At 45.8% G+C, this 16,267-nt stretch overlaps 1 protein-coding gene across 4 annotated transcripts in view; it reads left to right on the top strand.

Moving 5' to 3' along the window:
• Window positions 1-5,555: 5,555 nt before the first annotated feature.
• Window positions 5,556-16,267, top strand: part of GPSM2 (G protein signaling modulator 2) — a 33,939-nt gene continuing 23,227 nt past the window's right edge. Inside the window, exons 1-2 of one of the 4 annotated variants that reach the window (XM_054711654.1) lie at window positions 5,556-5,606; window positions 14,774-15,074. In XM_054711654.1, coding sequence (XP_054567629.1) covers window positions 15,019-15,074 — 56 coding nt within the window. In that variant the 5' untranslated portion in view covers window positions 5,556-5,606; window positions 14,774-15,018. Of the gene's footprint in view, window positions 5,607-6,077; window positions 6,119-10,317; window positions 10,382-14,773; window positions 15,075-16,267 lie in introns of those variants that run through there. The other 3 variants (XM_008147100.3, XM_054711653.1, XM_054711655.1) reach the window with 3 other exon arrangements.

Here is a 16,267-nt window from a genome sequence, read left to right on the forward strand (position 1 = left end):
TGACTACAAGGAGAGTGGGAGCTGACTTGGGAGGCAATGCGCCAGCAACCCGAATCCTCCTTCCTCCTGTGTGCGTGGGCCATAAGGGCGTGGACAGACTACAGCCAGGGGCTTTAAGTGTGTGACCGCGGCACCCCCTCAGTCAACACACATGGGCAGACCACTGGCAGCAGCGACAGAAACTCACCTCCCGGGGGCTCTGGTCGCCCGAGGGAACCGGTCGCAGGGCCTTGGAACACAGAGGAGCAGTCAGTCCTTCAACTCCAAACCACGGTCCTCCCTTCAGGAGTGGGAGGTGCTCGGCAGTGGGACAAGAGCACAGAGACTCAGCTGCAGAGCCCGGCGGGTCTGCTCCTGCCTTCCCTCAACTGCAAGAAACCGGCTTTGGAGACGCAGAGGGGACTGCTGATGGGACCGGCGCGTCATTTATCTTTTAGGAGCATTCAGAAACACTTAGTGTGACTGCTTTCATTTTCAAATTCTCCCCCTCTATTCCTAGCTCAGGATTTCCATTCACCCATGAAAGCAAACAGGAGAGGTCTCAGGATTGTGTGCGTGAGGCCACACCCAGCGGCCAGGTGTCGGTGGGTTTTGTATCCAGTGGATGGTGTTTCTAGATTAAAATATTTTCAAGGGTAACGTTATACGGCCTCCCTGTGCAGTGACTGCGTTTGGCGACGCTCCCGTAATCCTATCAGCGAACTCTATCTCAGAAATACGGGCGCCCACCCCAGCAGGTCTGTGACTGTAACCACATGCCAGCCAGGGTGGCGTCAGCCTGTGCCTGCTGAGCGGCAGAAGGGAGACACTGCCGGGCAGCACATGGGAGAGCCGGGATCTATTATTTATCGCCGGTCTCTCCGGCGAGGTGGGCCTGCTGGAGTGCGTGCGAGTTGATGACCAGCTGTTACTCATTATGTATCCCGAAACTGTTTTACAAGTCAGAACAGAAGAACCTTCGAAACTGTGAGCAAACCAGCATTTGGAGAAGCTTCTTGGTGGTGTGGGACCAGCAGCCTTCGCCTGTTTTTCTTGCCCTTTGGGGGTCAGCGCTGTCTTTTTGGCCACTTTTCCCACTGACTTCACCCCATAGTCACCCTACATCTCAGTGACTGTCTCATTGCTATGGAAGCCATGGGAACATTTAGAAAACTCTTGCCAATTGATTTTCTTTTCTCTCTTTCTTTTTTAATGTAAACAATTTTTACACTTCTTGCAAATAAAAATCAATGTTATAAAAATTGCCAAGTGATTTTCTAAGAATACTTCTAATGACAAATTTTAAAACACTGCTTTAAAGAAATGTAGTTTTTAAAAGGACTTTGTCCCTTCCCTCACTTTCTAGCCTAAGTTTGGCAACCTGTGCCTAGAGCTAAGAGCAGAGTCTTTTAGGAACATTCTTTCTCCTTCACCAAAGTCTGACCCTTCTCTCCCCTGCCTTCCACCCCCAGCCGAAAGGAAGAGCATTGACTTAAATGATAGAATAAGAAAAATATAAGGAATAAAATGTCAAACATATTATATACATCGATGCCTGATCTATGCTCCTCAAGATGATTTCTAAAAGCTATGATTTGGGGGAAAAGTCTATTCTTGCATTAGGAAAAAAAAAATCTAGAGGATGCCTTAAGGAATGCCTGTGGTCAGGGGGTGGCCAGTTGGAAAGGGTGGTGAGAAGCAATGAAGTGAATTTATAGACACTAACATGGTCGCATGACTCAGTATTCCTAAAAGCTCCACTGTTCTCTGCAGCGTCCCCTCCTAAACTCCCCCACCGGGCGTGCTAGCAAGTGCCTGCGGAGGGCTGCCCCGGCTTCTTGGAAGGAGCCTGAGCTAACCACTGAGCTAACCGGGAGGTGAGGCCCCTCTAAAGCACTTGCTTTGTTCTTTATGCCTCTGAGGTCAGGGTCCTACCCAAGTCCTGCTGATGAAAAAAAAATAATAATAATTTGGGAAGGGCCAGTGACAGCCATCTGAGGTGGAGTCTCCCACTCAGGTAGAAGGAATTCGGAGGGATACAGTGGTGATGTGTATGCTCTGCCTGTCAAAAGGCACCTCTGGGCACATGTGCAATCCCATAATTAACACTGACAATAGCGTCATAAAGCAGTGGGTGGTTATTATCTTCAGAGGAGGGCGTCCCCGTGCGCATCCTGTCCTAAAGGCAGACAGACTCTCAGAAGCGAGACCCGTGGGGAGTCATGAGAGCCTCACTTCCCTCCCCAGCATCCCGCCCTCCTAAGTGATGTTTGGAATGAAGAGGCCGGAACAGGTCTCATTGCGCAACTTCTTTCCCACATGCCCCCACGTGAATGGGAAGCCCTGACCGCTGGTCCCAGGCCGCCCCAGGCCGGCTGACAGCCGTGGGAGTGTCCGCCTGCGGAGGACACGGGCTGCTTCCCGGCCAAGCCCTCAACTACTTGCTGCTTTCTCATCAGCTTCGTCCACCTCCTCCTGTGACCCGCAAGCCCGGAAGGGTTGCCCTGCTCGCCTGCCCTTACCAGCTCCTGTCCCGGATTTAAGGTGGGCTGTCCGCATCCTGGGGCCCTCTCAGTCGGGGACGGTTAGTCACCCCAGCGCAGGACAGAGTCCCTCACCCCGCCAGGCCCCTACCCTCTCTGTTATCGCCTCACCCCGAGGCACCCAGTCCTGTTTCCTAGCTCAGTCGTTTGTCTACAAAGCCACCCCAAGGAAGGGACAGAGGCCCACTTATGGGGAACAGACAAACCCACGGTCATTTTCTTCTTAGTTTTTAAACTCTGTTACTGCTTTCTGTTTTTCTGCTTATTGTAGAGAATGTGGAAAGGAGAGAAAAGTGTAGCGTCAGAATGCTTCAGTAGAATTCTTTCTAGTGCTTATTAAACGTTTTTGCATAGCTGGGCTTGTAATAATATAGTTTTGCAACATGCTTTTAAAAAATTTTAGTATCAAGAGCATTTCCCATGGTATTAAGAACTTTGAAATAAATACCTGTTTTCATAGCTATATCCACTGCGTGGCTGTACTGCAGTTAATTTCTCTAATGACAGTTTTTGTTGACCTGAAAATGGCTTTCTTTCACTCTTGTTTCTGAAGGATATTCCCACTGGTTAAATGATTCAAGGCTGACAGTCATTTTCTCTGACCATATCAAAGATTTTCTTCTCTGGCCTAATGTTTTGCAGCTGCAAACTCACCTGTCAGCCTGATTGTTGTTCCATCGGCAGTATATACTTGCTATATCCGCATCCATCTTCAACTAGACTCAATTATTAAGTATTTTTCTCACTTTTGCTGAACCGTTTGAATGTAAGTTGCAGAATTCACGGTGCTTTCTGAAATATTTAATCTTTTTTATATGTTCAGCTTGCCTGAAATATTTCAGCTTGCCTTTCCTAAAAATAAAGACATTCGCCTACAGAAACATAATTCCGTGTCACATGTAAGAAAACTAAGTGATTTCATAATCTCATCTAATATACAGTCTATATTCAAACTTCCCCAATTGTTCCTTAAAATGACTTTTATGGTTCCCTTCCTTTCCCTCCCCTTCTTTCCCTCCCCCCAGCTCTCTCTCTCTGATTCAGGACTCCATCAAGATTCATCGTTTTTGGTTTGTTTCTTTTCATGACAATAATGTTTACAAAGAGTGAGTCTGGGCTAGTTGTCACGTAGACTGTCTCAAATTCTGGATTTATTTCAGAATGTGCTTTTAAAAATATACACAAATGAAGATATTCCCACGCTTAAAATCGTCCATTGGCAACTATAACATTTAGAAAAGAAAGCCCAAACTCATGACCCTGGCTTGCGAAGGCCTGAGGATTTGGCGTGACCTTACCGGGAACGCTCTCCTCTCCCTCACTTCACTTAAGGCACGTGGCTGTCGCCCAGGTTCTCAGCCCCACAGAGCATGTCCTCACAGGACTTTGCATTAGCCATGCCCTCTGCCTAATGTGCTCTCCCCTGAGCTTTGCTTGGAAGATGACGCCTTCTTATACTTCAAATCTCAGCGTGAGCCCCATCCTCTCAGAGTGGCCTTTCCTACCTTGACCCTCAGTCACCCACTATCACTTCACTCTACTTTGACTTCTCCGCGTGATACCTCTCACAACCAGACATTTTTTCTTGTTATTTTTCTTGAACTCCATGAGAGCAGGGGCTGGGCTCTGTCTGGCTCATTACTGTGTTCCCAGCACCCAGAACAGTTCCTGACACGTAGCAGACTCCAAATACTTGCTGGATATTGTAATGAATAAGCTGAAAGCTGAGGGCTGAAACGAAGCCAGCCATTGAAAGAGGCCGGGGGGAACTAGGCAGAGGGAGCTGCCAGGGAAGAGGCCCTGAGAGAGAGAACCCTGAGGCTCGGTCTGTTAGGGCCTGAGACGTCCTGTGTGTGGAGGGGACAGGGAAATGCAGGAGCAGAGAGAGGTGAGCAGGACCAGGTGACCCAGGGCTTGGTGGGCCATGGGAGGGAACTTGGATTTTATTTTAAACCAAAGGTGAGGCCGCTATAGTTTTTCAAGTAGGAGATTGACATGATCTGATTTGCACCTTTAAACACATCATTTAAAAGGCAATTCAACTTGAGATGGAGATAATATGAGTGATAGAAAGCCACATGCATCTGAGAAGACTTGCAAGTGGCAAGTCCTGATTCATGGGGACATGCTGAACTTGACAGAGTGCACTTCCTTCGAGGCTTTGGGATCAGCACGCAGAGCACTTATGAGTAAGAAGGAATCTTCATCTGCCTCTGAGACAGCACAGTCAGCTCATTCAGGTGTCTTTAAGGGCCTGATATTAAAGGCAGTTGTTGGTAATAATAATAGGCACCCTTTATTGTGCAACCACCCTACGGAAAGAAGATTTGTTATTTGTGTTTTGCAGTTGAGGAAACAGGATAAAGAGGAAAGGTGACGACTTGTTCAAGGTCAGTCAGCCAGTAAGTGGCCGAGGTGGACCTCAAATGTAAGTCTAGTTTGATGCCAAAGTTGTATTTGCCATAAGGCGCTCCTAAAAAGAGAAACGGTGTTTGGATCAGTGGTTCTGACCATATTCAAAGAGACGCTGAAACGGGGGTTTCTTTAACATATCCTTCAGCAGTAGGAACATTTAAATGTCATTTCGGTGGAGAAATAGATGAGAAATAGATTCTTTGGCCCGGAGAACTTTAGTCTTGGTATTTTTACGAAGGAGAACAGACAGACCTTTTCAAAAAAATTAACTTGCTCTGGAGAGGAAGTGCATGGGAGGAAGAGTTCCTCCCGGTGTCTTTGGAGCGTGGCAGCCTGTAACCGAGGAAAGCTGCCGCCCGGTTTCCCGGGGGCCGCGGAGTTTGCTTTTTCAGGACTGGGAGCGCCTCCAGCACGGAGCCGCCTTGTTCCCCTCCTCGGCCCCCCGTCCCCGCACAGAGCCCCTTTCTTAACCCGCGGAGCCCGCTGCGTGCTCGCTCTCGGGCCTGGACGAGCCTGGGGCAGGAGGCACTGGCTTGGGGCGCCCATCGTTTAAAGGGTCTGGCCGGACCCGCTCTGAACTCTTCCTGGACGATGCTGGTCGCTCCGCCCACCCATTCGTGTTGGAAGAAGAAGGCAGGAAAGCAACTTGGCCTGGGCGGCCGCGGGCAGGTCCTGGAGCGGGAAGGACCACGTCCCCCTTCCCCGCTTCCCACGTCCCCTCTCCCTTCTCCCCACTCCCTCTCCCCTCTCCTCTCCCCAGTCCCCTCTCCCCAGTCCGGCTCGGACACGCAAGCCACGCCTCCGCCCGCCCCCCGCGCCTGCCATTGGCTGGTCCGAAAGACGCGGGGCGTTGTCGGTTTGAATGGGAGCGCCTGGCGCTCGGCGCAGGCGCAGAGGGAACGGGAGGGGCGGGCGGCACTGCGAGACCCCCGGCGGCGTGCGAGCGGCGGGGCGGCGAGGGGAGCCCTGGGAGCGCTGGCTCACGTGACCGGCCGGGGGCGGGGCCCGGGGCGGGGGGCGCGCGCCGGCCTCCCCCAGTGCCCCTGCCTGGCCTGCTTCCCGCGGCGCGCAGACCGGCCCGGGGGAGGGGACGTCACCCGTCAGTCGCCTGAGGCGTCCGCCGCTGCAGCGCCGCGCTCTCCGCGCTCTCCGCGCTCTCCCGACTCGCCGGCCCGCGGGAGGTGAGTGGCGAGGGGCGTTTGAGGGCGCCCCGCGGAGGGAGGTGACCCGGCGTGTGTGCGCGGACGGCGGGTTCGGGGTCCGGAGTCCGGGTATGGGGCGACCGCCTTTGTTCGGGGTGGACCGCGGGGAGCCCGGGACGACCCCCCGCGGCGGTCTTGGCGGTTTTAAAGTGCGAGTAAAGCTGCCGGCTGCGCTCGCCGGTGTTGGAGAGTGAAAAGTGGAACGGGGCGCAGTGACCCGCTCCTGGTCCGAGCGCGAGGAGCGGAGGAACCCCGAGCCCCGTGGCATCGCCTCCCCGGCCGGCTGCCTTCACCTGTAGCCGCGCGGGGCCGGCTCCCCGGCGGGTGGGTTTGGTCAGGCACCTGCGTTCACCTCCTCCATCGACGCCACCTGTCGCTGTGCCTTCCGAGTGGGCCCCGGCTGCGGAGTCTCTGAGCGCGGAACATTCAGGAAACTCTCGACGCTCTCGGAGCCGTCAGAGGAGCCCCTTTTCACGCAGGTCCGTCTGACCGGGGTCATTTGAAATCCGAAAGAAAGCGAGTCCGGACGGACGTGCCGCCCCGGTGGGTGCACCTGGATCCCTCGCGGAGGGGCCGGCGGCGGGCGGACGCTGTGAGGGGGAGTCCCCGCGCCCAGCGGAGGGTGCGGCGGCCGCCCGGGGCGGAAGGCGGAGGCCCCATCCCCGCGGGGCCATCCCCTCCTCCCCGCTCGGGCTCGGCCTGTTCCCATCCGGGAGGCAGCTCGGGCTCATCGTTCGGCATCGAGTCAGCAGCATAAACAAAGGGAGGCTCGCCGCTGGGGACTCGGGGGGTGAGGGGCGGGGGCCCAGGGGCGGGGGCCGGGGCACACCTGTCCCCACACCGTACCCTGGGCTCCTCCCAGCTCTCCGCGGTGCCGGCACCGAGCGGGGCAGATACAGAGTCAAGGTTGCGGGGTCCTGTGGTCGCGGCTCCCCCCAAGCCCTCTTCGCCAGACGTGCCGCTGTGTTTTCTTATGTTATTAAGTCAGCATTCGGTGCTACAAATATTTTAACATAAATCTCAGACTTGGTACCAGGCGAATGACAGCAAAGATAGGCTATAGCCTTTTTAAAATGAACTTGTTCTTAAGCATAAAGTATTTCTAAGATTTACTGAAAAGGTGAAACTTTGTAATTAGTTCTCAGGAACTTCAAAATGGAAAACCTGCCATAGACTTAGACTATTCTAAATCTAGTCTCATGGCCGTGTCCTTTTACAATAATAACAACAGCTAATAACAGTAACTGTTCCGATTATTGCTACTGTACTCTGTGGGACTGGGTTAGGTGCTTTGTAAGTCCGGTCTCATCACAGCACATGTTGCCTGAGCATCGTTATGCCCAAACCACCTCTGAGGGTTGAACCAGTTTAAGGCCATGTAACTACGAAGTCACTGCTGGGATCCAGACCAGGGCCCCGCCCCCAGGCTGCATGGTCTCTGGATTCCCGCTGAGGGACGGAATCCTGCTTACGGCACCGGCCAGTGCTGTGCTTTGTTGTGAACTGAGCAGGAATAGCCCAGTCCTTTCTTTAGAACTGCTGTCTTTATTTCCAATACCTTCTACAACACACAACATCTTCAGTACCGTTCTTAATCATCTTTATGCATGTGCGGCCGAATCAAGCACAATCATCTTTATAAAAAGAGTAAAAAAATACAAGATTTTCCTGATTATTTGCATGAATATGAATGCACTCTTTACTGTGGAGATGAAATATATTAAAGAGAAGTGTTCTCAATATTATCGGATTCTTTGCTGCTTTATAGTTCAGTTCTTCCCAGGCAAGAAATTTAAAAAAAAAGTTTGTGGGACATCAGTTATGTGCAAAGCAATTTGCTTCTGGAGTTTTTGCAGTGTCTTTTAAATTATTTTTTATTTTTATTGATTTCAGAGAGGAAGGGAGAGGGAGAGATACATAAACATCAATGATGAGAGAGAATCATTGATTGGCTGCCTCCTGCACACCCCCTACTGGGGATTGCGCCGAAATCCAGGCATGTGCCCTTCACTGGACTCGAACCCCAACCGTCAGTCTGCAGGCTGACGTTCTACCCACTGAGCCACACCGGCTAGGGCTCTGCAGTGTCTTTTGCCTGTCTCTCTGTCCTGCCCTGTATGTTGCTGCCAGGTTATCTTCCTCACACAAATCCAGCTTTGCTATTCCTTTGCCGAAAAATTTATAAGGTTCCCCGTTATGTAAATGCAAGGCCAAACGTGCGTCAGCCACATACATAGTCAGAGTCCCTCGTGATTTGGTACCTTCTCTGACTTCTCTTGCCCGGCGCCTACCCCAGTGGGCTTGTCCTGGTGCACATTCTGTGTTCCCTCCTCCTTGCTTTTTTGGAGCCATTTCCTCTATTTTCCTAATAAGGCCTGTCCTCCTCCAAGGTGCAGTACAGATTTTTTTTTCCAAAAAGCTTTCCTTGGTCCTTTTTTACTCAGAATTACTCTCCCACATCCCCTCATGACATTACTGAGCTGCATAATGGAATCGTTCTTGCAGAGAAAGGTGTAACATTTGGAAGAAGAGAGTTCTATTTTCCTGGGAAAAATTCTAAATTCAAACTCTTTAGGGCTCCCGTTTAAGCACTTGGGATTTATTTCTGCTTAAGAACGTATTTGAAAGCAGTTTTGCTTTGTTCAAGTCCTGTTTGGAGAACTGATTTATTGTCACTTATTAGCTTAAGAACAGTGCTCAGTGGAAAGGACCACTTTTCTACTTCCCGTTGAGTTTTTCACGCAGGCGTTTTAATAATTGCCTTAAGCTGATGGCTGACCCGCATGGGCAGCAAGTGGCTGTGGGCCATCTGCTCTGGTGACTTGATAACCAATTTTTCTCAAGTTGTGTTCTCCCCATTGCTTACTAATAAGTGTTTCTCTTTTTCTGGTTTGGTCATGTCTTCATAAGACTTTTTAAAATTTTACTTCTTTGAACTTCTATTAATAGCATCATGTTTGTCTGATAATTCGTGTGGGCCCTAAAAAGATAAAAACAAACAAATTTCTACTTATAAACAAAAGATTACACACAGTATAGACAGACCAGAAAGGGTAAGGGCAGCGTATACGTGGGGTGTTTTTGTGTGTTTGTTGTTGTTGTTTTGGAAATCGGCTTAGTGTGAACGGCCAGTGCTTTGGGATTGCAGACGTCCTCTTGTGTTCGATCCCCTGTCACCTCAGCAGCCGCGTGGGAAGCACTGGACATGTAATTGGCATTGATGAAAACTAGGATGTCTTTTGTTCAAGTTGTCTTGGCGTCTTTTATAACCTTGATATTACAATACCTCTATCCATAGCATTTTGTGTTTATAATAATTAACTAGAAATCTCTTTTCTGCCTGGCCGGTGTGGCTCAGTGGTTGAGTGTTGACCTATAACCCTCTGTTCTAGCTTTCTAGTTGGTTGATCCACTGCTTTTTATTAAGTGTTTGTCTTTGTGAGAATTTTCTTCTTTCCTATATATTTTTTTAAAATACATTTTTATTGATTTCAGAGAGGAAGAGAGAGAGAAATACCAGTGATGAGAGAGAATCATTTATTGGCTGCTTCTGTACGCCCTCAACTGGGGATCGGGATCGGGATCAAGCCCACAACCCGGGCATGTGCCCTGACTGGGAATCGAACCTCAGCCTCCAGGTTCACAGGCTGACACTCAACCGCTAAGCTATGCTGGCTGGGCTCCTGTGTTTTCTTACTCATACTTTTATCTATTCTTAAGAAGTTCCTTTAACATTGCTTGTAATACTGGTTTCGTGATGAACTAAACTAGTGATAAACTCCTTTAGCTTCTTACTGTCTGTGCTCAAAATTGGAAATCTTGTAAGCTCCCTGCTACTGCTCGCATTTGCTCTCACGTCCCAGTGGGCACTGCTTCCCTCTTCTCCAGGTGCTCTTAGCCGTTCTTGGGCTGACCTGGCTTTCTTCCCGCACTGATTCCCCACATCAGTCCTATATTCTGAGTCAGAATAAAGTTTCTTGCCTTTAAGTGGCTCGTTGTCGCCTCCACACTAAGATCACGTCTGACTTTGTCCTTGTTGGACTTTGTTTATTGCCCCTGTGCTTTTTTCCTGCGTCTTCTCAGATTTCTCCGTGGAAACTTCCTGCTTTTACCTTCCTGCTCTGGATTTTGCACCGGCTGTTCCTTATACTGTCATCTCTTTCCACTTTGTCTTTCAGATAAAATGTAACTAGAAATAGAGATTTGGATTCTGCAACAGGCCATATTTTAGTCCATCTAAAAGTAAGTCTATTTATAGATAGGTAAGTTGGCAGAAAATAACCAGTCTGCTAGGGTAGTTACTTGAGTTAATTCAGAAGTGGGTATTTGGGCATCCTACTTTATTTTATTTTATTTATTTTTTTTAAATATATTTTTATTGAATTGAGAGAGGAGAGAGGGAGAGAAACATCAGTGATGAGAGGGAATCATTGATTGGCTGCCTCCTGCATGCCCCCTACTGGGGACCGAGCCTGCAACCCAGGCACGTGCCCCTGACCAAAATCGAACCTGGGACCCTTCAGTCCGCAGGCCGACCCGCTATCCACTGAGCCAAACCAGCCAGGGCCTGAGCATCCTACTTTATTACCCTATTCTTACTATGATGTGCATTTGTTACTATAAGCTGTACCCTGAGTTCTAATAGAAAAGAACTTCATTTTAAAATACAGGGTGTCCCTAAAAATGTATACACACTTTTAATGTTTACAAAATTCGTGTTTATTAACATAAAAAGAATCTACTGAAATGAATACTTTTTTTTTTTTTGTCAATGACTGTTTTTAAAGTGTTGACCGTTCTGGTCCAGGCACTGCTGATAACAGAAAGCAATGGAATTGCAAACATCAAGAATCATTTTACTGAGTATTGATGCTTCAATTCATCACCTGTTGCTGGTTTTGTACTGTAAACTTTATTTTTTATGTATCCCCCATAAAAAATGTCCAGGGGGCACTTTAGGATAAATTTCCTTTGTTCAAAGCTTAGTCTGGCTTCCTTATTTCAAATCAGTTAAACCTGAAAAGGAGTGAAAATTTGAGTGAGTTATCGGCTGTTAAAGTGTGTATACATTTTTGGGGGAACACCTGTATGTTCTTGATTCTCAATATTTAGCCACACTCATTGAAAAAGAGCTACTTTATCTGACTTGAAACATTACAACTGAAAGGGATTTGGAGAATTTGAGTATTTACCTTAGAAGGAATTGTTAGGATAAGAGAAGTTTAAAAGAATTTAAGTGATCTCACCTAAAGGCAAGAAAAGTCAGTTATATTTTTTGTCTGATGTGTGTTCCCAGTTTTTAGAGGTACGTACCTAATTGAAAGAATCTAAACAAAAGTTACGGACATTTGAGTTGCAATCAGAAGGAGTGTAGATGAGTTTGAAAGTAGTACAAAAGATATAAATGTAACTGTCCACCCCCCCCCCCCGCCCGTCCCCCATCGCCTAGTGTGCAAATCTGTCATTGTCCTTGGAGCGCAGCAGGCCTAGGACTTGTTTACGCTGGCGTGTACCTTGGACAGTGCCCGGAAGTCCAGCTGGCTGGAGGACAGGAGTCTGCCTTTTTGACTCCTAACCAGGTAATCACGTGTGAGGCAGTCAGTGATGCACCGGTTGACCTTTCTCTGTGGTTCTGTCCATTTCTAGGGTGTGGAAGAGGTGATTGCTTTCTCTATTTCTCTACAGTCAGACCAGAAGATGCTTCCAGCTAACAGTTTTGTTAGCAGTGAGGTTTTGGAGCATTGTTCTTTAAAACCTGGGAGATGCTATTACAGATCTATGTGTTCCTTACAAATTACAGGTTATAAGTCTTAATAGAGATTGGAGGTTAAACTTGATGGTTTCTTAATATTCTTTCAAAACTCTAATTTGCGTTCCATTTCCTGGTCGTGTCATTACATTTTCTTATCCTAATGAACCATTCATAATTTAATATCTTTTGCCCATTTTATTAGTATTAAACTAGTAACACTAATAGATAGAATAGATGTAACACTAAGATATAAAGTATGTGTTAAAGTATGAAGTGGATTTGTTAACTCCATGCAATGCAAAGGATGAATGAACACATTGTTACTAAATTGGTCAGAGTCCTCACAACACGAATCATTGAATCAAGAATTGCTTGTTTGTTCAATGAGTAATTTTAAGATAAGAACTGTTAATTATGGAGATTGTAATGTAAGAGTGAATTTTTTTGAGGATACTCTTTTTTTTGAGTACAGTTAAACCATATTATAAATTGTCCTAGTAAAATGGTGAATAGCGTTCTTGTCTTCTTGCTTGTTTTATTTTTTTAAAATGGTTCTTTATGCAGTCTTTTTTCTTTAATTTTTATTATTTTTATTTAAAATTCCCATCCCCTTACTCCCTCCTCTTTGGTAACCATCATCTTCTCTATGAGTCTGTTTTATTTATTCATTTATTTATTTATTTTAGATTACACATATAAGTGAGATCATGTGGTATTTGTCTTTCTCTAATTTATTTCACTTAGCACAATACTCTCTAGGTCCATCCCTGTTGTCTCAAATGGCAGCATTTTATTGTTTTTAATGGCTGAATAATATTCCATTGTGGATATATACCACATCTCCTTTATCCATTCATTTATTGATGGATATCTAGGTTCTATATCTTGTCCATTACTAGTGATGCTGCAGTGCACATAGGGGTGCATGTATATGTATATGTATATGTATGTATATGTGTGTGTATGTATGTATATTTCTTAATTAGTGTTTTTTATTTCTTCAGTTAAATACCTAGAAGTAGAATTGTTGGATCATATGGAAGTTCTATTTTTAATTTTGTTTTTTTTTGTTTTTTTAATGTGTCTTTATTGTTGAAAGTATTACAGATGTCCCCTTTTTCACCCATTGACCCCCCACCTGCTGCGCCCTATTTTTAATTATTTTAGGAATCTCCATACTGTTTTCCATATGGCTGCACCAGTCTGCACTCCCACCAGCAGTATGGGAGGGCTCCCTTTTCTCCACATCCCGCCAACACTTGTTTGTTGATTGATTGATGATGGCATTCTGACAGGTGTGAGGTGATATCTCATTGTGGTTTTAATTTGCATCTCTCTGCCCTAGCCCGTTTTGTTCAGTGGTTAGAGGTGCCGGCCTGCAGACTGAAGGGTCTTGGGTTTGATTCTGGTCAAGGGCACGTACCTGGGTTGCAGGCTTGATCCCGGCCTCATTTGGGGTGTGTGAGAGACAGCTAATCGACGTGTGTCTCTCATATCAATGTTTCTCTCTGTCTGTCTTCCCCCTCCCTTCCACTCTCTCTAAAAATCGATGGAAAAAATATCCTTGCGTGAGGATGAACAGGAACAAAAATTACATCTCTCTGATGACTAGCGATGTTGAGCATCTTTTCACATGTCTGTTGGCATCTGTGTGTCCTCTCTGGAGAAAAGTCTATTCTGTCCCTTTGCCCATTTTTAAGTCGGATTGTTTGGTTTTTCTGGTGTTTAAGTTGTATGAGGTTCCTTATCTTTTTGGATGTTAACCCCTTATTGGATGTGTCACTGGCAAATATCTACTCCCTTTCAGGAAGTTGTCTTCTTGTTTTGTTGATGGTTTCCTTCGCTGTGTAAAACCTTTTATTTTGATGTAGCCTCATTTGTTTATTTTTTCTGTTGTTTCCCTTTGCCCGAGGAGACATTTTCTCAAAAATATCACTAAGAACGATGTCACAGAGTTGACTGCCTCTATGTTTTCTTCTAGGAGTTTCAGGGTTGCGGTCTTAATTTAAGTCTCTAACCTATTTTTGAGTTTCTTCTTGTATGTGGTGTAAGAAGCTGATCCAGTTTTATTCTTTGCATCTGTCTGGTTTTCCCAACACCATTTATTGAGGGACTGTCTTTCCCCATTGTACATTCCTGCCTCCTTTGTCATGCATTAACTGAGCAGATAGGCGTGGGTTTATTTCTGGGCCCTCTGTCCTGTTCCATTGCTCTCAGTGTCCGTTGTGATGCTAGTCCCACCTGAGAGGGGAAAGAAGTAGGATGGATTAGGTTGACGTACCCAGGAGACTTCAAAGGCAGTGATACTGTCCTTCATCCTAGCCTGGGTGGTGGTATGTAAGTGTTCATTGGGTCATCCTGCCATACACAGGGTTCCTAACTTTCTTTGTACCTACTCAGTAGTGATAAAAACATTTTAAAGGCCTTAATGAGTCCAAATACAATATACTTTGAGGGCAAATGAATACAAGTATAGCCTAAATGTTAGCACAAATACCTTTTTTGAAGAAAGAAATTTGCAGAGTTTAGAATCAGTTTGTTCAAATAATTATTGAATTTTCATTTTACATATTAATAGCAATTTTTAAACACTTAAAATACCATACTTTTGTTTTTAGCTAATAATGTCATACATGTCCTATACTTGTTTATAAAAGAAAATATGACATAAAACTGTATTTCAAACCAGTTTAAAGTTGAACTTGAGAGTAGCTCTGAAAAGCCTCACGCGCACCCTTATTTAGAAGCTGCTGGCCACTGTCACTGCTTCTCTCGGCCTGAGGCAGTGTGCCGGGGCTGTGTGACGAGGTGCAGCTTGGGGTCACTGCAGGTTACTCTTTGAAAACAGGACTTCCAGCAAAGCATTTGTATTCCTTTTGCAGAAATGTTGCTGAAGTGCTGCTGAAAGGGCCAGAGATGCCAGGATTTGGGACACAGTGAACCTTTAAGCTGCCTGACACTGACCTCCTGTCACTGTTCCTAAAGAAGAAGCAGGAGCTTAGCCTGCATTAACACCAGTCCTTCCCGTGCTAACCGCACACTGTTCTGCAACAGTTCTCCCTGTACAGGACCGGATTGGCACAGAATAAGATAATTTCCTATTGTACTCAGCTTGTAATATGACTCGATGGAGGAGAATTTGATGAGCATGAGGGAAGACCATTCTTTTCATGTTCGTTACAGGTAAGACTGCTGCTTTCTTCCTGGGTGGTTTTTAATCCTTATTTAAATATGTATTTAACTCTGATCATTTCAGATTTAACTTTGAAAATATTCAAAATACACCAGCCATAGTTAGTATCTCCTGTAAACAAAGTTTTCTTTTGTTGTGGTGGTTGTAAGTTTTTTTTCCTTTTTATAGGAAAATGGCATAGAGACCAATTATATACTATATAGTTTGTTTTTGTTGTTCTGTGGAAGAGTTTATCAATAGTTTATATTTTTATAACTTTCTATGATGCAAATATAAAATTGAAAAATATTTCTAAATCTTTGGGAGTAAAAGATGGATTTTGTAATGTGGTCAGCTGAATGACCTAATTTTGTGTTACAAATTTTAAATGGTGATCATTCTAAATGAGCTCTTTTAAAAATGGGAATTAACATTGAAATGTGTGGGTACTCTTCTAAACATGATAAGCTAGTAGCCAGTTTAATATTTAGTTATAAAATATGACGTTTCTGTACATTTGGAAACAAAGCAAGAATATCTGCTTCATTATTATTTAACATTTATTCTGGAAGTTCTGGTCATTACATTAAACTGTAAAATAAACATAAATATTAGAATGGAAGACATAATTTTTAATAAGGTGATAAGATACTAATAACTTCTTTATCAAAACTATTCCAAGTTGCTCAGCAGGTGTGGCTCAGTGTTTGAACATCCACCATGAACTAGGAGGTCACGGTTCGATTCCAGGTCAGGGTACATGCCCGGGTTGCAGGCTCGATCCCCAGTAGGAGACTTGCAGGAGGCGGCCGATCGATGATTCTCTCTCATCATTGATGTTCCTATGCCCCTATCCCTTCCTCTTTCTGAAATCAGTGAAAATATATTTTAAAAAAACACAGAAAAAGAAACGGTTCCAAGTTAATGTTAAATAAATATGAGAACATACAGCAATGAACATTGAAAATCTCTAATGAGTGGTGGTCTCTGCTGTGTTAACACGGTTGGGAAGCAGGGGTCCTGGAGCAGATGGCTCATGCTAGGGCATGGTGCAAGGAAGTTTGTACAGGGGGCGTCCGGGGGGGGGGGGGCATTTTTATTAAAAATAAAAAAGTTTCAAATAAAAGAAAACGGAAGGCATTCAACATAGTTAAAATGAGCTTTTCCTACATGGATTGCCCTCATCCCACCTTTTGGGGCATAG

The sequence above is a fragment of the Eptesicus fuscus genome, chromosome 22, assembly GCF_027574615.1.
Source record: "Eptesicus fuscus isolate TK198812 chromosome 22, DD_ASM_mEF_20220401, whole genome shotgun sequence".
In the NCBI taxonomy this organism is placed as follows: Eukaryota; Metazoa; Chordata; class Mammalia; order Chiroptera; family Vespertilionidae; genus Eptesicus; species Eptesicus fuscus.